This window comes from Rhizophagus irregularis, chromosome 19 (genome assembly GCF_026210795.1).
Source record: "Rhizophagus irregularis chromosome 19, complete sequence".
NCBI lineage: Eukaryota > Fungi > Glomeromycota > Glomeromycetes > Glomerales > Glomeraceae > Rhizophagus > Rhizophagus irregularis.
The window spans coordinates 1,001,325-1,025,277 of record NC_089447.1 but is presented as its reverse complement, the minus strand read 5'-3'; the positions used below and the strand labels follow the sequence as shown (position 1 = coordinate 1,025,277).

Genomic DNA, 23,953 nt, shown 5'->3' with positions numbered 1-23,953 from the left:
ACTGGTTAATAACCTGTTAACATAATTATTATCCCAAAAATGTATTATAACCTGATATTTTCCAAGATCTAATGCAAAGCATCACGATTATGTTAAGATCGTTCCATATTTATCTTATTCATTTACCAATAGATAAGTATTTATAGGAGCTATGTAAATCCTTGCTGATAATAATGTAGTGTATAGACCGTTTATTTCCGCGATATGATAAGTAAAAATAGAACCATTATAAGGTAAGTTAAATGTAAATTTTGTAAAAATACGATCAACTTATACTTTAATATCTAACAAACTATAAAAAGAACTTTATTTTTAACATTTCCCCACGTCCAAAGAATTTCTCGTATTAATACGGTTACACTTAGTTGTAGGGGTACCGAAAATTAAAATTATTATCCAATTCCAATAAGAATTTGATGAAAAATTTTAAATTCATCTCTGTTATCTTTCTGGACATAGAATTAGAATAGCTTGTAATGAAACCTTCAATTTTTTAAGTTGCTTATAATAATTAATAATAATGAATTTCTCAAGTAATTTTAAAAAGTTGGTTGTCCGGATAATTGATTCGATTCAATTATTTTCGATAATCCATTCTTTTAATTATTTTGCATTAGGAAAATATTGTGTCACGTAATTTACATATATTTAATCGAAATATTCATATTCAGTAATTAAGTAATTAGAACACTGGATTATTTCTAACATTGGCCGTTTGGCCGGGGTTGGCCGTGGCCAAAATGGCCAAAAAAGTTTTGGCCGCGGCCAAATGCCAACAAGGTACTAGTTATTTCTTTAGCCGTTTAGCATTTGGCCGGGGTTGGCCATTTGGCCGTTTGGCCGCGGCCAAAATGGCCAAAAAAATCTTGGCCGCGGCCAAATGCCAACACTGCATTAAGGTCACACAAAATGTCCTTTGCCTATATATATGCGCATTTTGGACTTTATAATGATATCATTTCCGATTTCAGAATCTATCCAATCAGATTGGATTCCCCACATTAGTTCATGATTTAATTTATTTTCATTTTAATTTGTGTTGCTTCTGAAAATGGTTAATTCAAAATTTTAAGAGTCTTAATATTCCTTATTAGCCAATCGCATTTGAAAATTTTAGGTTAATTTTTTACTATATATAGTATAAGCCTCTGATCGTTTTCGTGTCCTCGTTTGACACGTTAATATCCACAAATAGAAACATCAAGGAAATTTTTGATCATGAATATTTTATTTTAAATTTTAATATTTTAATGCAGGAGAATTTTTTCATGAACAAAACAATAATATACTTATTGTTAAAAGTTTGCAAAAATTGATCAGTTGAAACTAAATTTTAAGGAAAAAGTTTTATTCTACAGTGGCTATTTTTGTATGACGACTCTTTACCTAATTTGTCATAATGAAGTATGCTTGTGTACCCAGAAACCCATTCATAAATTCGTTATTCGAACTTTTTTTCTCTCTCTCCTTTTTTATTGTTCATTAATTTTTGAAATATGTTTTCTAAACTAACGGAAGATTGCTTTGATGAAATAATTCAATATATAAATGACAAAAATACACTTTATTCTTTCTTACTTGTAAATCGGTTATTTTGCAGAAAAGTAACCCCAAAGTTGTGGAGTGAACCTTTCGCTTTCTTGGAACATAGTTCTCCAGTTCTTATTCGTACTTATATATCATGTTTTTCAGATAAGGAAAGAGATTCTTTGTACAACTATGGATTAAAAATTAAAATTAAATATAAACCTTCTTTATTTTCTTATCCTTCATTTTTAAATGAATTTGATTTTTGGCCTCTCAAAACCTCTACAGAAGAATGGGTACGCTCTTTTGGACACAAGAGAAATTTGAAAATGAGTCCTTTCTTCAGATATTTCCTTAAAATATTATTAAGAAAATGTAAAAATATGCGAACTTTGAGATGGTTTACCCATGAAAAATGTTATTTAATGCCCGATATTAGAAATTTCTCTAGTGGATCTCGTAATGTTTTTAAAAATATTAGAGAACTTCATTGCGGAAATTATTATTTAAACCCTACATTTTATTATCAGTTATCAAAAATTTGCAAAAATATAACTGTATTGAATGTATTACATTATCACAAACCAAATGATTCCCACCTTTCAGATTTAATTAAAAAACAAAATGGATTACAATCTGTTACATTTTGTTCCCTTTCTGGTGGTACATTACGTTTGGTAAATATGTATTATTCATTATTCATTAATTAATTTATTTATTTATTCGTTCATTCATTTATTTATTTATTGTTATCATTAACTTTCATTACTTATTCATCTCTTATTCATCTCTTATTAGGTTGATAGTTTGAGTTCACAAGCTCACTCTATAGTTTCTATAAGACTTGAGGATACAGATTTGACCGATGTATCGTCAAAAGGTTTAATGATGTGTAGTAATTTAAAAACTTTGGAACTTCTCGATTGTCGAACAAATGATCCAAATATATTTTGGGAACCTTTTGTTCTAAATTCTAAAATTCGATTATCAAAACTTACTTTGGTACGAGTACCAATTAATCCTAAAGTTATTGAAATTATTTTAAAAGATTCCTGTATGGATCTTGAGGAGATAACTTTTGATAAAATTGTCGTGGAATCTATACCGGAAATTTTGAACATTTTGAAATCTTATTGTACAAATATTACATATTTAAAAATCTTTATAATTAAATATTATTTTACTCAAAAATTATTCAAAATAATTCCGTCTTTTACGAAACTTAAGTCTTTAATTATTCGAAATTCAAGATTGAGCTTTGGGAATCAATTTGATAAATTGGGATTTTGTTTACCAAAATCTTTACGATTGTTTGATATGGATTTGGAAATATCAGCATTTACGTTAAAGAGATTTTTATTAAATTGTTCGTCTCCATTAGAAAGATTGATATTAAATTATAGTGTCGGATTTACTAATGAACATTTGGAGGTTATTCTCAAATATGCTAAAGCAAAAAGAAATTTAAAATCTATTGGATTTACTTATAGATCTTTACCGGAATTATTTATTCCATCATTTATTAGTGAGGCTACGGAGGCTAAAGTAAAGAAATTTATTGAGATTTATGATCCTGATGATCAGGATGATTGTTTATTTTAGTTATTATATGTAGATGGAATAATGGATATATATAATATATATATATTTTATTTTTTAAAAATTAGCTAAGCAAAAAATGAAATATATATATATATTTGTATTAAGTTTTTTTTTTTTTTAGAATTCGTTAATAGGAAAAAGGCAGAACGAGGTTCTTTTGAGAAATTAAGTACAGTTCACCCTCACTATAGTGAATCCCATGGGCTGGAGATTAAAATTCGTTATAGTGAGAAAAAATTCACTATACTGAGGGTCATTTAATATATATAAAAAAAATCTGTACTTGAACTTTTCTCATTATAGCAGGTTATTCATTATATAAAAATTCACTATAATAAAGGGTAACAATTTTATTCTCAAAAAACTTATTTTATTAATTGTGATTACCGACTCATCGACTCACAATCACAATAAACTTTTTGAACCTTTGCCTAAAAAGTTAACTCGAGGATCTTTCACGGTGTTACGGTGTCACAACAAATCGCTTTGATTCCGTATTATTATTTTTTTGTTTATAGCATGATTTTAAAAATATTAGATTCGCAAAAGATATATAACAATTTTAATAGGTTCATATTTATCATTTATAATAATCTGTTCAAACTACATTCATATCATCATCATCATCTATATCAATTAACTTGATGAATAATGAAGTCTATCAATTTCTTAAATCATTATGCCTCCAAATGTGCAAAAACAGCTCTTGAAATTAATTAGAATCAGTTAATTGTATCGTTATTCCTCTTATTCATATTATAATATATAGACGCAACTACCAACTTTATTCCAATTTTTTCCCTACACGACATCTAATTTCCACGACAATGTCAACTCAACATTGTCTTTATTGATGGTACATCTCATTCTGGATGGTAATAGAGGAAGTTTGCAAGATCTTCCATTATATTGATTCCCAAGTTACTCATGTCATTTCACATCATACCAAATGTTTTACTGAGTACTGATTCTTTCATTCTTTTTCACATCAAACAATTTTGACAAGCTTTGCAATTTTTTGCATGACTTCATCACTTTTCTTGATCATAATGAAAGGTCATCTCCACCGGTTACAAAAAAGTCCAAGCTATGCTTATCTATTGATGAATTTAGTTAAGATGCTAAAAAAGAAATTATTACACCTGTCTTAGATATGTAGATTTTATTGTTGAAAGGCTCCATTCACTCTTATAATTATTGATTGTAAATAAATATTAACTTTTTTCCTGATATGCATTAAAGGAAACATTATATTATATATGAAAAAAACTAAATCCTTGAAATAGCAGAAAATACTTACTGTAAACTTCTTTTTTAGCCATTTTCTTTGATGTGGAAAATTTATCGGGCAATCGGGCAAATAGGATATCGGGATATAGGTCTTGACTGTATATATTTTTAGATTTGGTCCGTTTATCCTACAGTCTGTATTACCTCCCAGGTCTTGAAGATCATCTGTCAATCTGTCAATTTGCGATCCAACTCACAACTCCGAAAGAATTGTTATTATGACTGAAACAGAAGCCAAGTCAATACATACATTAATTCGTGAACTACAAAGTATAATTAAAAATTCACAGGAGCAATGGGGCTTAAATTTTCCTAAAGGACAAGGAGATAAAGGGGATAAATCGGATAAATCTCAGACAAATATTGCGATTGCAAATGGTATTTATATATTAATATTTAATGGTCACATTTACGATATTCTATTAAAAAAACTTTTTACCTTTGTTGTTAACAGCTGTACATACATTTGGGCCAGTAAACTTAAATGAGTTATTCGAAGAAATTCCACAAAAAATCACACTTATGCGAGAAATAATTACTCAATTTAAGAATAATATGTTGACTGGAATTCAAGGGTCAGAACAATCATTAAGTAATTATATTAATCAACTCAAAGTAAACTATTTTATTTTTTAAGAAAATTTTTTTATTAAATGTAGATATATAAATAATTATTGTTTTTTTAATTTAATTAAAAGAAAGAAACAGAACGTCTTGATTCACTTGCCGAATTAAAAGATAGTATCAAGACATGTAAAAGTTTGGCTTTAGATGCATGTCATGATAATTCGACAGCATTTAAATTTATTATACAACAGATCGAAAGTTTGGGAAAACAACTTGGGTATATAACAAAAATTTATTATCTATAATATATTTAATTCGTTTTGTTTTATTGCTAATTTCTTGCACTACTTTAAAGACTTTTAATATATCATGATACTGGAGAGCCAGGAGAGACAGTATTGACGATGAGTGGAGCGATTATAGTGTTAGATGTAAGTCTTATTCCATTTATCTTTTTACGCGTTTTTACGTTTTAAAAAGACTTGATTGTTCAAATTGGATTATTTCTTGTAGATAAAATATGACGAAATCTTGAATCGAATTATTAAAGTTGTTGTTTCGTATGCGACTGATGCTCGTCAAAATGATAAAGATGATCGTGTGTGTATTATTTTATCAAAATATTTCGTATATTTATGTTATCAAATTAATTAATTTATATTACTTATATTTAAAATTAAAAAGGTTAATAATTTATTGACTCAGCAATTAAGGTATTAATTACTTTTTATTAAAATGTCTTTTTTTTTTCTAACATAAATTAATCTCATTTTGTTAAATTTTTTTTTTCTTTTTTAGCGATTTCAAACAATTTAATTTATTTAAGAAAAATCTTGAAACTTTAAAAACATTGGAGACAATGTCGAAATTAATTCAGCCAGTTGATTGTTTTCATTGTATAAAATGCATAAGTAATGATATAAAAACAATTTATGAAAAAGAATTGTAAGCTTATTACATTTAATTTTTTGTCGACATAACTGTTTCAAAGGATATGTTAAATTTATCTAATGATTATTAGTGCTATTACAAATGGAGATGTTCAAAAAATATTGACCGAAGGTCATGGAATACCATTGTTCAATGTTGATCGAGTAGGTCCTTCGATCGCATATTGGGCTCCTAAACATCAAATTATGGAAATAGATTGGAAGTTCATCAAGGACATTATAATTCAAGGTACTGTACATATCTCTAAAGGTTATAAATTATTTCGGGTTTCGGCTAATTTTATTAAATTTATTTAGGTGAAATGCATGAGTCATTTCGATCTCTTCATCGAATGTGGATTTCGATGGAAAAATCTCGAACACCACACTTATTTTTGCCACCTGGTAGAAATCAATATTTGCTTAATGATGAATTAGAAAACGAAATTGAATTAATGGAAAAGTAAGATCATCTATTATATTGCATATTTTTATTTTTTTTTAGTAAAATTAATAATATAAATATACAAAAAATTTTATAGTTACTATATTAGTCCAGAACTTCCAGAAGTGCAATTTTCTTTACTTCAAGCTCCTTTAAAGTTTTTACATCCAAAGGAAGATTCTACAATTTTTGCTTCCGCACTTATAGAATTTGTCGTTTGGCTTGATCCACCGGTATATGTTTCTGATAACGTAGCTAGACATATTGGAAGTTATGCTGGTATTGTCAATAGAGGTAATTAAATTTGAACAATTTTATAAGTTTATTAAAATAGTTTTATTTATTCATTTATTTATTCATTTACTTTTATATTAATTTGTTAACAGGATATTTTGTAAGCAGCGCGTTTCAAAAAAAAGATCCTCAAACTTTATCATTAGAGCAACTGTTGGTGAGTAATTAATAGTTACTCGGCACAAAGTGCCGAGCAACTGTTGTATTTGCAATAAGCAATATGATTGGTGGGATTTACTGAGCGCAGCTCAGCAAATTTCACTGATCGTATTCTTATTGTAAGGCACGATAGTGCCGCAGTTACGAGGTCGCGTTGTGCCGAGTAACTGTTTTATCAGGCTTACGTAATAGGTATTTTTTATACAACTTAGTAACTGGTTGTACTAACATAAATCACCAATTAGTAAATGTCTGATAATTTACTTACATAACCTTTGTAGTCAAGATTAGTCTAATTATTATTCTTTTTAATTAACAGATAGAAGGAATTATCCCTCCTATAAAGCATAGTTCTACATCTCGAGCTCCAAAGATAATTCACCAATGGGAAAAGGTGGAGTTTTTTTTCTTTGGGTAAATTTTAGAATTAATCTCATTTTTATTCATGAATATTTGATATTGCGAATTATTAGAAATTCGATGATTCGCTATATCTTCAAGTATTCAATTTAGACAGTAAATGTAATACAAAGGCAAGAAGGATTGATCGTATTCCATTTTCCAATCTATTTCAAGTATATGGGCTCATTAAGGTTTATTTTCTTGCATATTAGTTATCCAATGTTATATAAAATGAATGAATTCAATTTAATTATCCGTTTCTTCCAAATTATTAGATATTAAGACAACAGCTTCTTTTTAATAAACTATATCAAAGTTGTTTTAATTCTTCAACTTACAAACAAATAACAATAACAAGACCATCTAAACATGATCATGCTGAAAAGATTTCGCCAGATGCAGAAGATGCAGAAGGTTAGTAACGTTGTTAAAAAAGCTCCATTCTATTTTAAATACTCTCAAATCATTAATAAAAACGAACTTTTTTTATTATTTTTTACTTTTCATTTGATGTAAATAAAATGTCATTTTTAAACGAATTTTCTTTAATCACTTTTAATCACAAAATTCGAATAACAAATTTTAGCAAAAATACAGATAAAAGTTCAAACAATTAATTCACCTACTGGATTATCATTGGATATTCAACTACCTTCAAAGATTATATCTCCACAAATTACTATTCATTTAAGCGTTACTATTTTACACGAAGATTCTCTATTATGCTATGCAACTGGTTTTGGTGATATTAGTAATTTGAATGAAGAATTAACTGGAGTATTACAAACATATCAAGATATTCCAATGTTAATTAATCATTTATTAAATAGTTTATTAAAACCACAGAATGTTGAGGAGATAAAAATAGAAGAGACAAAATTGGAAGAGACTAAGTTGGAAGAAACAAAGTTTGAGGAAATGAATATTGATGGAATAAATATAGATTTAAATTTGGATGAAATAGAAGAAATAGAAAGTAATATGATGATAGATGAAAACGTTATGAATTCTTATATTGTAAGTTTTAATTGAAAATTTCTTTTTATTTTAATCAATATTAATGAAAAGATTAATTTATTTATATTGTAATAGATTTAATAATATCAGTTTACAAGATGCAGGTAATAAAAAATTTTAATGAGCAAATTACTTGATTAATCAAGTTTAATTATAATAAATTTATTGCATTAAATAGGTTTATTATATAACCTTCTTCCAATAAATACAATAGGTTCTCTAATTTTTAAAGAATAATTTTTAAAGAATAGTTACAAATTACAATATAAAAAATTTCAAAGTTTTGTAATTTTATAACTAAAATATTTCATATATATATAATTAATTGTGTATATAAAAAATAAAATAATAGTTTAATACAATATTCACAAATAAATAGATAATAAATAATCCGTAAATAAACACATTTCAGCCATTTTATGAATATTAAGTCAATAAAAAGAAATTTTTTTTTTTAGATATCTTATGATCATCTATCAATACATAATATAATAAAAAAACAATTGTCTTCAAAAATAAAAGTAGAGAGAAAATTAAAACGGATTGATCGGATGAAAAATCAATCCATTTTTTATTTTCTCTTTTTTTTAATATTAAATAGTAATTTTTTAAACTACTAGATTGTGCATTGGGATGCCAGTCTTATAATATAGATATATAAAAAAAAAAATTTAATCTTTATTAATTAAAATCCGTGTATAATTACCAAAATGTGCCCTTTCGAATTCATCCGGATCGTAACTCTAGAATATGTAAATAAAAAGAGATTAAATTTTAAATATACTATTTTTACTAATATAACAAAATATTTTTTTTTGATAACAAAAATTTAAATAATATATATATATATATCTTGTGCTTTATAAATGATTATATTTCGTGTCATATGACATCATTATAACATTAATTTTTTTTTTTCAAAAAAAAAATTTTTGAAATTTTTTAATGTGATTAATATCAGTTATCCTTGAGAGTTCATATGGATTTAACATGATCGTCATTTTGGTCAGTTATCTCATATTTATATATAGCCACCCTTGTCAAAAACTGTCCTGAAGAGTTGCGCGATGCCTACAATACACGATGCAATCCGTCGTATTGTCTTCGTGTTGCAGATTTGGCTATCCGAAGGAAGTCATAGAAAATACTTACATATGCGATGATCGCGATGATAACGAAAAACTCGAATTAGTAACAGTAAGGAACGATCCGTTCGTAAACCCACATGTCCGGCTGCAACTTCAAGATTGACGCGCAAACGTTGAATTGAGATCGATTCTCAGTATGAACAACTGTTCTACAGTACATATCCAAGTATGCGAGTAGAGCCATATTATTTGAGGTTGCGTAATGCGATATATGACAGGAAAGTCTTTTCCACGCGATTTGCTGATGCACCAACTGTATTACATTCGGAGAGTCCGATGTCGACAATTTAACATTAATAAGCTTAGAATGCTAAATTGCCTTGTTACCAGAATCAATGCAGTTTATACAGGCGGTAATGAGGCACGTAATGTTGATTCAGACTTAGGAAAAAGGACTTGAGACTCAATTATTGTTGGCAAGAGGTGCGAGGGTTATGCTCAGATCTAACTTGTGGACAGAAGCCGGTTTGGTCAATGGTTCAGTGGGTACTATTCAAGAAATTTTATTTGAAGAAAACCATCACTTCCTATTGCAGTGCTGATGGTTTAACATTGCAAAAGGCAATGGGAAAAAGGAATATGCTGCAGGACTTTCATTCGTGATGATTTCGTGAGTTTATTCGCTCGGAAATACCTTTTTTAGCCCATTTTCTTCTGAAAAACTACAACGTATCAAAATTTGCCAAAGAGAAGAAGCTAAAAATGTCACTTTTTCATATGATTTTTTAATTTTGACATTTGCAACGTAGCACAACTATGATCACTGCATTCACTGCATTTTTTTTTTGGAATTTATACTCTTTAATAGTTACGAATGAATTTGTTATTATATTTTATCTATTTGTCTTGAGGCTATTAATTCCGTGAATGTGATACATTTTAACGGGAATAACATGGAATAAAAAAAACACGGAACAAAGTTTTTATAGGGATTAGGTTCAAGATAAAATTTGATCCCTAACCAATGATATATAATTGTGCTTTACTGAATATTTCTGATTCGATAATTTTATTTCATAAAGGATTGAAACGTTAACTTAAATTCATTTAACATTTCAATTGGCGAATGCTAAGATATTTAAAAAGAAGAAACTATAAATTGTTTATTTTATCAGCCCAAAATAAGAACTTTAATTTAAGTTAAGTAGACGAATTTTTAATTGCAAAAAAAATCAATTCAAAAGAAATACGGAATATTATAAGGAAATCAATCAATGGACGGCGAAATTTTTGAAATGTTACACATGTACAAACTACAAAGTTTGAAAATTCATATGAAAAGGCTGGAATTGTACACTTTAATTTAATACTTTGGGAGGGGATTATCTTTTATAATATTACACGACCAATTAATTAACATCATTCAATTTTTTTTGTGCAACAACCTTATTTTGTTGCTACACAGATACGTAATTAAACAGTACGTGATACTTTGACAGTATGCGATAATCCAAAATTAGTTAGACAAAATTATCCACATGGTATTGACAAGTTAAAAAAATCGTTTATTATATCAAAAAAAAAACTGAAATTACATTCAAGAAAAAAAACGATAAAATCTATTGTATGAAAAATCACTATTGGAATTTGTTTAAAAAAAAAGACAAGAGTTATTTTTGATAATAGAATTTGTTTTTAAAAGAAGGAAAATTTATGAGATAATGGGAATAATCAATCAATAGAGGTTCTCTGAACTTATAAAATTTTTTAATACCTATCCAAAAAAGGGATCTATAAAGAAGTTGTATTTAATAAAAAGAAGAACCATTAAACAACTGTTAAACAATTGTTTTGCAAATGGTTTAATACCATTTGCAAAACAGTTGTTTAATGGTTCTTAAAAATAATTTTTTTATTTTTAAAATTATTGATCAATTTTGATCATTAAATAAATTTCTTTTTGAAATTTTAAAATTAATATCTTTTATGATATTTGAAGAGTAATTAGCTATAGCAATAGCTGTAATAGCTGTAATAGCTGTGTGTTTATGTTTTTTATGTTTTGAGATCATTTTTTTTTTTGATATTAAAAAATTCTTTTTATTTAATTTTTTTAGAAAATTTACCGTTTAAATAATCAATATGCCGGTATCAATTCGTGTTCGGCACCTGCAAAGAAAAAAAATTATTTACGAATCACGCCTTATCATGCATGTCCGCCAGTACATTTTTTTTTGCTTTTGTTTGTTGTTTGTTTTTATTATTGTTTGTTTAATAATGCAATAATTATGTAACAATTAAGATCTCCTTTTTTGAAATGATTCATATGTTTCTCGAACGTTTTTCTTTTGCATGTGAAAAGCCGTCCGATTTATTTTCGAGGCCAACAAATTAATTACTGATCTAATCAATTTCTGATTAATTGATCACGAAAAATGAATTGTTTCTATTGTTTCTTTGGTAGCAATTTCAGGAGCTTGCATGAGTGTGTTTCACATCATAATCGTAAAACCTTTTTTTTCGAAAGTGCTTATCTGATAAGACCTTCGCGGGCGTCGTTCTCTTGTGGGATGCGGAAGGTTCTGCTTCTAATTCCGATGGAATGTTTTTACTATCAAAGATTTTTTTTGTAATTCCGAAATTCTGATACAATCATTCACTAAATTTGAACTTTAATAATATTATGCCTTTCCTATTATTTTCACTTCAAATCTTACAAAAATATTCTAAAATTATTGTCTCTTCATGTACAGTTCGTTTTTTTCAACAAAAAGTATCATTTATATTTTAAGAAACAATAAATAAAGTCTTTTGGATACAGCTCTCTAAATAAAAACAATTTTTCTTTTGTATTTTTCAAGAAAACGAAGTGTCTCATTGCTTTTTAGGCTATAATGTATTGAATGATAACTTAAACCAAGTTGTTAGACTTAAAAAAAATTTAGGTTCAAAGTCGTGCCCGTCAATTGAATAAAAGTTGGAGATGAAAAAGATGACAAAAAAATAAAAATCAATAGAGTTTTATAAATGAAATGGGTGAGTCAAGATTTTTAGATCTGATAACAAATCTGTCAAAATTAAGTAAAAACAAATTAAATTAATTTCTTCGGAGTTCAACAACTATCTGAAGTAGTAGTTTTAGCATCAAATCATTACAATTATGCGTTACTCTAAAGGTCCAAATAAAGGAAAACTTATTTCAAAATAGCATATATCACAAAGTCTTTATAAATGCCAACTTTCAACAAAAACAAGATGGAACATCTCATTCATCGTACACAATCACTTTGTGTTTGCTCACGTCATCTTCGTAAATCAAAGCATGTATCTGAAATTCGGTCTTTAATTCGATAATCACAAAATATTTCTGATGTTACTTTTAAAGAAAAATCAAATCTATTTTTAAAATAAATGAACGCGAGTACATTTCAAAAATACTGTTTGGCTTGTTATCAGTATTTATCAAATAGGTCAATCGTCAGTTGAATGTATATATATACATATATATATGGTTCTCAAATTAACTTATTTGATTGGAGAGGTAACTCGCAATTGGCTATCTACTTTCACATTACGCACATGCCATCAAGATACCTCTAACGTTTATATCAGCTCTCAAATATCCCAAATCGCAGGATGGTTTAGACATTAAGAAGTGTCCCTCAGATATTACAACATCTCTTTCAGGTGATGAAAAAGGTGTTATTGTTCTTTTCAATAAAAAAAATGGGTTTAAATATATTGTGAGTTGATTGTACCTTACATATTGTACAAATTGTATTAAATCATTTGAAACAGAAGCTTTCGAATAATACAAAACTATCACATCCCTATAATTGGCATGACGGTTACAATACTAATGATAAACCATTAAATATTAATGCTAATATTATTCGTAATTTATATGATGATTGATTTGGATTAAATACCAATTACCACTTAGATCTCGTTAAGGTGAACTGTATGTAAAGTAATATCGATTCAATTTGCTTATTGATTTATTAGTAAAATGGTAAGACTTAAATGATTGGATTAATGATGCTAAATTAGACAAAAAAATAGTCCTTAATACAGTTTTAATTGGACAAGATTCAGTTGAATTTCATGACAGTTATGATACTAGTGATAAAGACAAACCATTAAATATTATTCGTAATTTATATGATGATTGATTTAGATTCAAATACAATTACCACTTGGATCTCGTTAGGTTAAAGTCACAAATTATACAATGATCAATTGGTTAGCATCAGACAATTCAAGAATGGATTAAAACAATCTTTTTCTAATGAATTATTGAATGCTATAAATTCAATATCAAATGATGAATTGGGAAACTCTTTAAATTTAGAAAAAGGAATAATTGAGGTCTTCGAATATTTTACTAAATGGATATCACAATGGGTTCATTTACCATCGATTGCTACGCTTTATAAATTTATTCTAAAAATAATTATGAAATTTTAGAGTGGACACTTTTTATGTCTTCTTCAAAAAAAAAAACGAGACTAGGTAGAAACAATGCACAAGCATTTACTAATAGTCATCATCATATAATTCTTAAAAAATCTTGAATCAGGAACCTATTGATTTAGAATTAAATTATGCATATTATTCTGCTAAACGATTTGGATAGTGGACTTTGGGTTGCATAATCCACTAATAAGTGATTCAAAAAAAAAAATTCTACAAGTTTGTATATACATAATGAAATTCGATATAATGGAACCATCCGTTCCACTAGTAAAATCCGTATATCAAGAAATTTGATATATCAAGGGTAAATTAATTATAGATTATGATAATCCGTTCCAGACCCAAGTTCCGATATATCAAGATTTTACTTATGATCCGTTATATCGAGGTTCTGGGATATCGAATTTCACTGTAAAACTAACATTTAATATATTATCATCCATCGGCAACAAGTAAGGGACTTTTCAACAAGTTGGACCTAAAGACGCATCCAAATACGTCACAATCTCAAACAATGTAAACTTTTGTCAGATGGGTTAAAGAAAGTACGAATACAAAGAACTGAACTCAAGGAATCATTTCAAAATATTCAGGACATAGTCATAGCCATTGGTATTGGTATTGAAGTCGCATCTTTTTAATAAACTATTAAGCACTTAAAGTCATTAATTAATAAATATAATTTATTTAATATCCCTGTTTATAAAGTAAAATAATATAAATAATTATAAAAATTGCATTTTAAAAAAAGAATCGTTTTTTAGTTGAAAAATCGTAATGAGAGTAAATTCATCCGGCAATTGATTCGAATCGACATGTATGTATCACAAAATCCAAAAATCTTTAATAGTAAATTTTTAGGACTAAATATATATTTGTTAAACTGTACTGATATCACACCCAAATGGAACGTACAAAGATCGGATTGTATTGTTGTTTCGACCCGTGGGTACAAGTAATGCTAGACAATATTTCTCCGAAGTAGTTTTCTTCAACATAATAGGATCTACAGTTGCATGGTTCATATTTAATGAATCCTCGCTCACACTGCGCATGTTTTGATTGATTGCGTTGGTTTTGTTGAACAGATAACGGTGTTTGACTAGCAATATAATCTCGTGGTTCTCTCTCACCGATATTCTCTTCAATATAAAATTCTACGACCGAAAGGCCATTGATAACTCCTAACCATTTTCCGTTAGCATGACGTCTGTTCCTATAGCAAGTATGGAATCGAAAGGCAACGGCTTGATCAACCGGATTATTTATTGAAAAAAAAGAAAATAAGACGGGAATCATTATTTTGTTATAGTTTGAACAATCTCATAATTGAGGAACATACCGAGTAATAGTTGAAACATGAGATAAATTTCCTTCTCAAATGGATGCTCTCTCAAGATTCAATTGGAGTGCGTCCACAGGGATAAACATCTTAAGTATAAATTATAATTTAATTGCCAATATAGTTTAATGCATAATTGAAATTGATGATGTTATATATATATGATAATAAAATATTAATATGTAAAATATATTGAATTAAATACATAAAATCTATAAAATCTTCTATAATGCAAAAAAAAAAAAACTGGAATATTTATTTCAATATAATAATTAATTAATATATTTTTAAATAAATTAAACGTTCGTGCAATACGTTATATAAACTGTATTGTATCGACGGATCAAAAATATATACATACCATAATTTATCCAAAATAAATTAAATATATGAAGACAGATCCTCATCAGCAATGCTCTTGAGGCTGCCAGGATTTTGGTTTCTTTCTCATCAAATTATTTGAATATGTTTTCAAAGTACGATCCTTTTCTGCAGCCCAATTAGTATTTTTCAGGACTTTATTCTTTCTCTTTGAGGAGGATTTATCAGATTTTCTTTTTGATGGTCCAACATGTGACAGATCAGTTTGTTCAGCCATAACAACTGATGTCGATTGAGAATTGTTTGAATTTTTTACATTTGAATTAATTTTTTGCGCATAAACACTTTCATGCGACTCTTTCGACAATTGAGTATTTGCAAAATCCTTTGCTTTATCACTCCAACCATAAAATTTTTCTTCACCAGGTACTGAGTCTTATAAAAATGATATGTTAGAATGTTGGCCACGAAAATAAATTCATTTCTGAGAATAAATAATTTTTACCGAGATTATTTAAAACGAATTCTACTGCACGAAATTTTGACGGCGAACCTGTCAATAAATACAAAAAATTAACGTTGTTTTCGTATATATGTATAACTTATAATATAGGACGTACTTTTTGTTAGTTCGATGGGTTTTAAATTTTCTGTACACACCGTAACATTTGATTTTGGTGTATTAATCATTTCGTTTTCCTGAATTTCTGATATCTTTGGAGCTGCTGCTGTTATAACCTGGGAATGGTAAGGACTCGAAATTGACCCAACAGATAAATAATTAGCCTGATACTTCAAGGGAGCCGACATGATCCATTGTGGGCTAATTGACTCTGGTGATTCAACTGGTTCAATTTTAATATCTGTCATATCTGTCTGTGTTGTTTCACATTGGGTTTGCTGTACATTGAGTATCTGTGTAGTAGCAGCATATTCTTGATTCTCTTGATTTGATACTAAAGAAGTACTGAAATTTACAGGTTGAATCTGTGAACTACATTGCACGGTTTGAAGAATCGCGTTATCGTCTTGAATGTACAATCCACATTCTGTATTTAGTAATTATACGCATACATTGTTCTTAAAATAGAACATAAACATTTAAGCGAAAATATTACCTGCTAGTGACTGTTGGTTATAAATGCAGCTATCAGCCTGCTTAGTGTATATCTTTTCAACGAACTCTTTATATTCATTATTTTGTTCAACGATACCGCTATTATTTTGCTCCATTTTAAAATCTCATTAATGTAATAAAGATAGATACTTTTGTACTTTCGACAACTCAATCCTAAAAAACACGAAAGTACCCAAGGAAATTAGGACACGAAAATATTTCGCAGTGCTACATTAATATATTAATAATTACTAAAATAGGTGTAATAACAATTACGTAGACAATTCTAACCGCCACGTGGCACGTGATATTCGTTGAAATTCTGCTGACGTAGACTTTCAATTTTTTTAAAAAAAAATTTATGATACAGTATATAGATCTTTTATAGAGAGCCGTGTAGCAGTCCAAATCCCAAGATAAAATATTTATTTACTCAAGTAATTTATCTAGATTCATAATGTATTCACCCAAATAAATATTCATTATTGCTTCCTTTGATCTTGTGTTTGACCGGCAAAAGAACAGAGAACTTTCTTAGCATATATACAGTATAATTCATAATTTTGGCTGGATTTGACGTGTATATTATTTATCCTCTATTTTTACACGTATATACTGACAATACACGTTATTCCTTAAATAGAAATCTAATTGTTTTCCAAAAGTTTCACCTAAATTATTGAAATTCGCAGAAACATCATACAAGTTCATTATATCCAGTTTCTTTGGATTCTAATTACTATTAACCAAATTCTTCTCTTTTTTTTGACCATTTAACGTGCTTTCAACCACCAATTTTTATTATGAATTCTTCTCATTTCATTTACAAAGTTTTCAATATCAACACCATCCTAGCTAAAGTTGTCTTTCAAGTCTTATATTCATGTTCTCCTAGGAATTTAAAAGCGCTCTACGGCTACGGGACAAAGAACGAGCTTATCATACGTCATATTGCGTGCCTTCCTCCACCAAGTACAGCAATAAGTCAGTTATTAGTTATTAAAAAGTTTCGAAAAAGTACATTACAATCGCAAAGTTCATTCTCACGTGACGAAACTTATTGAGTGTTACAGTTACACAATCTCATAATTTTTAACTGATCCATACTTTGAAATTCGCCAAAGAGAAAAAAAAATGGTAAGATACTACATCTCAAATTTATTGTTGATCTAAAAATTAAAAATTATATTAATATAATTAGGGGAAAGCAAAGAAAACGAGAAAATTTGCCGAAGTAAAACGATTGATAAATCCGGCCGATTCAAGACTGTTAGTATATAATTTATTTGAAAAGATTAAATATTTGCGTACATAAACATTAACAGATAAATTATCTTTGTTTATTTAAATTAAATCAGTAAATCTATACAAGAAAAACAAAAGAAGAGACAGGAAGAAAAAACTAAAGAATCTGTTCGTAATGTGTAAGAAAAAAAATTATCCACATGATTTCAAATGTCAAGTCAAAATATCATATGTTCACATGTTCACTTAATTTTTTATTAAAGACCGCAGGTAGCTTCGTCGTTATTCTTTAGATATAATACAGCACTTGGTCCACCTTATCGAGTAATGGTGGATACAAATTTTATTAATTTCTCAATTCAAAATAAGCTGGAACTTGTACGGTCGATGATGGACTGCTTATATGCCAAATGTATGTATTATATGTATTATATTGATCTTTTTTGGAAACAATTTTTATCTCATTGACACCCTTCGTTTTAACGATAGGTATCCCATGTATCACTGATTGTGTAATGGCAGAATTAGAGAAATTAGGGCCAAAATATAGAATCGCATTGAGGTATATTTTTGTCAAAAACATATATGATATAAAAAAATTTGATGTAAAGTTATACTTATTTTTTTTTGTTCCTAAAACCAGGGTTGCTCGTGATCCAAGATTTGAAAGATTACCGTGTATGCATAAGGGAACATATGCTGATGACTGCCTTGTACAGCGTGTATCTCAAGTAATTATCAAAATCACCAATTATTTCATTTTTTGAACCACTTGATTTAGTCCAACTAAAAAAATTCGTTTTATTTTTATAGCATAAATGTTACATAGTGGCAACGTGTGATCGAGATTTGAAGCGCCGCATTCGTAAGATTCCCGGTATCCCAATCATGTATATTTCAAAAAGAAGATATACAATAGAAAGATTACCAGAAGCTTATGGTGCTCCTGCTTAAAGATTTTTAACAACTATCTCCAATAATGTAATATAAAGTTAATCAATTTGTTCATATACCCATATATATATATATGGAATGATGTTTAAAATCTCTTTGGAATTAGAGAAAATTTATGATTCAAGCAATTAAAATTTAATTGAATGATGCGAGATTAGACAATTTAAATAATGAGATTAGAAAATTTAAAACAAAACTAGACGCGTTAAAGCGTAGAAGAATATAAAATGATATCAAACTAATGATATCATTTCATATAGGACGCGTTAAATAACAATTAAGACAATATAATATAATTAATTAAAAAATTAAAAATACCGTGAATTTAAATAATATAATATTTATTAATCTTCCTGAAGAATGTTCATTATATTTACATAACATAAAATGAAAGAATTTTTACGTGCACAAACACTTTTCCCAAATCACTCCTTTTATTATTATTATTTGCATATGCACGTTGATATCTATATTTTTTTAGTAATGTTTTAATTTTAATTTTAATTTTTTTTTTCTTTTCTTTTTTTTAAAAAAAAAATTCCAAACCATCAGATAGACATTTCCATCTGAGGAGGAGCAGAAGACGTTCCAGAGTCTCCACTAAACAAGCCAATAACCCTCTTATATGGGGTCATATTTCGATCAGGAGCCATAGTCTTAACCTTAACTAATTCTCCTATCAAATGTCGTCTACCAGATTTAAGTTCTTCTAGTTGATGCCTGAGCTCCGCTAATCTAATTAGAGACAATTATAAAATAAATTTTGAGATCAATAAAAAATAAATATTATATAAATCATTATTTTTCTTACTTTTCGGCATTGCCACCTTGAAAAGGCGCAACATTCTTCATCTCTTCTAAAATAGTAGCGTCAAGTCGGTGCTGCCTTCGCTTTTCCACATTATCTTTCACCATGCCGAATAAATCATTTATTCGTTCTTTCCGTGCAGGGAGAACGCGGTATTTGTCTTTCAACGCGTCAATAACACTTCTAGTTTTGTTTAGATCGTTATTGACATTATCTAATCGTGCGCGAGAAGCCGATAATTCTCGTTCCTTTTCTTGTATTTGTAATTGATATGAATTTTCAAACTCCTGCAAAATCGAAGTAATACTTGGAATAAAGTTTTGCGAAATTTGAACACCCGTTGATGATGTAACTGGCGTTTCTCCAGCTGTTATTGTTGTGACAGGAGGTTCTTGGCTTTCTATGCTACTTACTGGCGGAATATTATGTAATTGAACCTGATGATGATGTTCAGCGGCTGCGGCCGCTGCTCGAGATTTGGCTTCATGATCCAACTCTACTATATAATCTTCAGCATTTTTACCTATCGCGTTCCGAATTTGAGGATCTGCTCCAGCATCCATGAGAAATCGAACTAATTTTTTATTAGCAAATTTTGCAGAAATATTTAGAGCGGTGTCTCCTTCATGATTTTGCTTATTAATTATGGCTTTACGATATTCTTCATTAGGATGTAAAGCTAAATTTGAAAGCAAAATCTCCATATAATATTTAGAAGGAGCTATACGTCCTTTTGAGGAAGCAAATATTGCAACATGGTGTAATACAGTCTGATCATTTATGTCTAGATTTGGTATCGTCGTATGCAAAATTTGTACCATATCACTAAAACACTTGTTATCAAAATTGTATGGAAACATAACACTCCTCATCAGAGCAGTTTCCCCATGAATGTTGCCACGATCGAGATCTGAACCAGCTTTGCTTAAAAGATGAGTCATTTCAAGATTTGCCATCGCAGCAGCCCAATGAAGTGCTGTATGTCCTTGTTGATCAATTACTATGTTTGGATCAAAATCTGAAGGAGGATTGAGAATAAAATCCGGTATTGAAGTCCCATTCGTTGTAAAATATGACCATAAAAGCATTTCATATTGTTGATATTGTTGAACTGGGGCAGTCGTGACATTCTTAGCTATTTTAGATGGACGATTAGGCGCATTAGTATTATTATTTGACGCGGTAGCAGGTTCAGGTTGTTTACGCTTTCGCTTTGTTTTTTGAACGGGAATGGCATCATCCGATTCTGTTAAATCATTTGAAGAATCTACTGGAGCGGGAGTAGTTGTTAAAGAGGATATTGGGGAAACAGTCACGTTGGTATTAGATTCAACACTGACTATTTCATTTGTTTCATGATCAGAATCAACTTCCATGACATCTTCTATTGGCTCGACTTTTTTTGTCTTTTTAGGCGGTCTAGGTTTAATTGGTTTAGGCTCTTTAGGTTCACGTGGTTTACGCGGTTTATTGGACGCGGCAGTTATGTGTTTGGGTGCAAGAGGTGGACTTTCTGAAGTTGGTTGAAATTCAATTATAGGCTGCAAAAGTTCTTTAACATGATATCTTTCCGCTAAATCCACACCTGTCTCATATGGAACCCAAGTACCTATATTAAAAAAGAAAAGATTAAAAACAATATATTATTAAGGGATACATTTATTAATATTCATTTTATCGTATTTCATATTTTTTTAAAATATATACATATATAAAATAATTAATGAAAAATGACCAAAAAAAAATCATTTTTTTATATTATAATATACGTGATAAAATAATTTTCATTTGTTTTTTTTATATATCCGTGATTTACAAGTTTGACTTATATAAATAATAAATGAAAAAAAAAGAAAATCATAATATTTAAGATCTATATAAAGCTTATAGGAGAATTTTGTTCATATGTAAGAACATTCTATAATAAAAGGTATTACTAACCTTGATATTTTCCATATCCTCCCTGAACTTTTTCGTGTTCCCCTTTCTGTACTTCACGTTCCAAAATCCTAGTTCGATGAGGCTTATCAAAATCCGCAACTTTTAAAATTTGAGTAGCGTTGAGCCATGAATCAGTTTTACGTCGCATAACGGCTACATTTTTAACACTAGAAAGTAATAAGTTCATAAATACAATAATTACAATATTTTAAATATCAGAAATATGTTTGGTCATAAATTTAAGGCGTCAAAGTTTTAAATAGTAAGCGAACACTGATGAAATATTTTCGCACTTACCGAAACTCCCAAACTGGAACTCCTGAATAAGTTGCTTTATAAATTTGAGAGCTGAGGTCAGGTTCAGAAATTTCAATATGATTCTGTACTTCAGAAGTCATATTTCAAAAAAGTTTTAATAACGTGAAATATGAAACGGGGAAAGTTTTTAACAAAAAATTGCGCGGTCCTAAGGGTTGGTGACTAAAGGAACGAATCTTTATTATGTCGTGTTTGTGATCAAATTTGTAATTATAGCAAAATGGGGTATCTTAAATCAGCTGACGTAGATTAAACGTGAACCATGCAAACATGTCGATATTGATACATTATATCATAATAAAATTCTAGATGTTTTAAAAAGTTCTAATGTTCATTCTAATACTACGTTATTAGACATTGTATTAACATCACTAAATGAGATCGCGTTTCATGGTAATTATATATTTTCTATATTTATTTATTTTAGTTAAATTTGTAAAATTTTTTACGTGTTTTTTTTTCTTTCAAACGATTAGACGAATAAATAACACAAAAATGAAAATAAATAAATAAAAAATAGAACCAAAAAAAGGTTTAAAGAGCTAATACATAAGCGAATAAGAAAGAAGGGAATATTTTTTTTTAAAATAACGGATAATGATAATAATAACATTTTTAGTTTGATTATTTATCAATAAAATGTAAGAATTAAGACAATGATTTCTTTATAGTTTAAATTTTGCGTCTTTTATTTAAAGGAATTGATTTGTGGAATATTGGGAATACATAACTTACGTAACTCGGAAAATTCCGACCCGTGTAATATATTTATTTTTAAAATACTATTATTGGTTTTAAATATGAAAAAAGGAAAGTGATTTACACGATAAATAAATGCGTAAATATTACGCGTGGATCAAGAACGAAACTATCGTGATTAATATGAATCGGCTATCTTTTTATATCTTTATTCCGGATCACCAAAAAAATGATCAACCGATAAAAGAAACGCCACAATGAAATGTTTACTGCGCTTACGCGCGCGTATTAATCTTGTTGATCCTTACTATTATGACTAAACTAGATTCCTTTGATTCAACGTTTCATAAGTAGCCAATATGTTACACCCTTCAATTTTTGTTTTAACTGAGGGATATTTTTCTTTTAGAACCCGATGATCTTTTTTGAATGTGACACATGCAAATGTTTTTTTTTTTAATATAACAACAAATGCCACGTTAAATACTTATAGTAAATGTTAGATGAGATCGAATTTGCTATCAATCAATAAGATACAAATGCATATACAATTAATATTTTAATTACTTGTTCGTTCATAAATATTTCATTGTTGTAATTGTTTTTAATTGTTATTATTAATAATATTAAAATAATTTTAAGGCATTCAAAACTTGTAGTATTTTTTATTAATATATATTTAATGAGCATTTATTTAGTATAGTATACAAAATAAGGTTTAAAAATTGGGCATTTAAAGTAAATAATTACCTTATAAAGTGTCAATACTAAGAATAAAGAGAATAAGGCTTATAATGCAAAAAATAGAATTATCCTATTTTTAATATTAATTATTCTTTTAAATAAAAATAACCTACTTTGTAAGGAGAGATATTATCCACAACTATTGACTATAAAATGCTTTGTTCGCCCAAGAGATAGCTTAAAACGGTGTCTTTCTAGAATGTGTTCATTTCTGATGCGAAAAAATTCCAAATTGTCTTTCACAACAAAGAATATGTATACGTATATACTTATATGGTAATAATTTATATATTATATAGCATTAGAAGATTCTAAATTCCGAAATTAAGTAATAACTTGCTATAACACATAGCCTGAGCATGCATGCAGTAAACAGCCAATCATATTACATATTTATCACATGAATTATGCAAAGTTCAAAATAATCATGCAAATTTTAATTATTTTAATTCCCGGACAAAGATAAACCCTATAATGGGCTATTTTTATAAACGCACATTGTCATATTCAGTAAAGTTTCCGTGATTGTCTTTTGACTTTTTAACTTGGTTTAGTTATTTCGTTTTAAGTTCGCGTTAAAATAAGATAACAATGTTTAACGATTCTTAAACGTTATCGGTAAATCTTGATTAAATTAATTACTAATCTCTTGTGTTCTTTATATATTG

The 23,953-nt window shown here is 28.4% G+C and overlaps 6 protein-coding genes across 6 annotated transcripts; 3 read left to right on the top strand and 3 right to left on the bottom strand.

Moving 5' to 3' along the window:
* Positions 1-1,496: 1,496 nt before the first annotated feature.
* OCT59_010734 (uncharacterized protein) lies at positions 1,497-3,129 on the top strand (the record flags this gene model as incomplete). The annotated part of the gene is made up of 2 exons (XM_025312551.2): positions 1,497-2,204; positions 2,326-3,129. 2 exons carry the CDS (start codon positions 1,497-1,499, stop codon positions 3,127-3,129), a joined length of 1,512 nt encoding a protein of 503 aa, XP_025189484.2.
* A 1,508-nt stretch (positions 3,130-4,637) lies between these two features.
* Positions 4,638-8,741, top strand: OCT59_010733 (uncharacterized protein; the record flags this gene model as incomplete). Its single annotated transcript, XM_025312553.2, has 17 exons — positions 4,638-4,797; positions 4,874-5,034; positions 5,118-5,263; positions 5,342-5,417; positions 5,500-5,586; positions 5,671-5,699; positions 5,785-5,931; positions 6,008-6,165; positions 6,234-6,378; positions 6,458-6,654; positions 6,747-6,811; positions 7,133-7,207; positions 7,287-7,406; positions 7,491-7,629; positions 7,802-8,232; positions 8,308-8,336; positions 8,411-8,741. The coding sequence occupies 16 exons, from the start codon at positions 4,638-4,640 to the stop codon at positions 8,311-8,313; spliced, it is 2,142 nt and encodes a 713-aa protein (XP_025189486.2). The 3' UTR covers positions 8,314-8,336; positions 8,411-8,741.
* A 5,949-nt stretch (positions 8,742-14,690) lies between these two features.
* Positions 14,691-15,157, bottom strand: OCT59_010732 (uncharacterized protein; the record flags this gene model as incomplete). The annotated part of the gene is made up of 2 exons (XM_066136083.1): positions 14,691-15,043; positions 15,139-15,157. 2 exons carry the CDS (start codon positions 15,155-15,157, stop codon positions 14,691-14,693), a joined length of 372 nt encoding a protein of 123 aa, XP_066000751.1.
* Positions 15,158-15,234: 77 nt separating this feature from the next.
* Positions 15,235-16,785, bottom strand: OCT59_010731 (uncharacterized protein). Its single transcript, XM_025312554.2, has 4 exons — positions 16,578-16,785; positions 16,080-16,487; positions 15,965-16,012; positions 15,235-15,894 (listed from the first exon to the last, which is right to left on the bottom strand). Exons 1-4 carry the CDS (start codon positions 16,690-16,692, stop codon positions 15,545-15,547), a joined length of 921 nt encoding a protein of 306 aa, XP_025189487.1. The 5' UTR covers positions 16,693-16,785; the 3' UTR covers positions 15,235-15,544.
* A 925-nt stretch (positions 16,786-17,710) lies between these two features.
* OCT59_010730 (rRNA-processing protein fcf1) lies at positions 17,711-18,937 on the top strand (the record flags this gene model as incomplete). The annotated part of the gene is made up of 7 exons (XM_025312555.2): positions 17,711-17,713; positions 17,778-17,845; positions 17,935-18,000; positions 18,085-18,233; positions 18,311-18,383; positions 18,465-18,552; positions 18,635-18,937. 7 exons carry the CDS (start codon positions 17,711-17,713, stop codon positions 18,773-18,775), a joined length of 588 nt encoding a protein of 195 aa, XP_025189488.1. The 3' UTR covers positions 18,776-18,937.
* A 156-nt stretch (positions 18,938-19,093) lies between these two features.
* On the bottom strand, positions 19,094-21,974 carry OCT59_010729 (uncharacterized protein). The gene is made up of 4 exons (XM_066136082.1): positions 21,822-21,974; positions 21,525-21,691; positions 19,587-21,096; positions 19,094-19,510 (listed from the first exon to the last, which is right to left on the bottom strand). The coding sequence occupies exons 1-4, from the start codon at positions 21,920-21,922 to the stop codon at positions 19,324-19,326; spliced, it is 1,965 nt and encodes a 654-aa protein (XP_066000750.1). The 5' UTR covers positions 21,923-21,974; the 3' UTR covers positions 19,094-19,323.
* Positions 21,975-23,953: the final 1,979 nt, after the last annotated feature.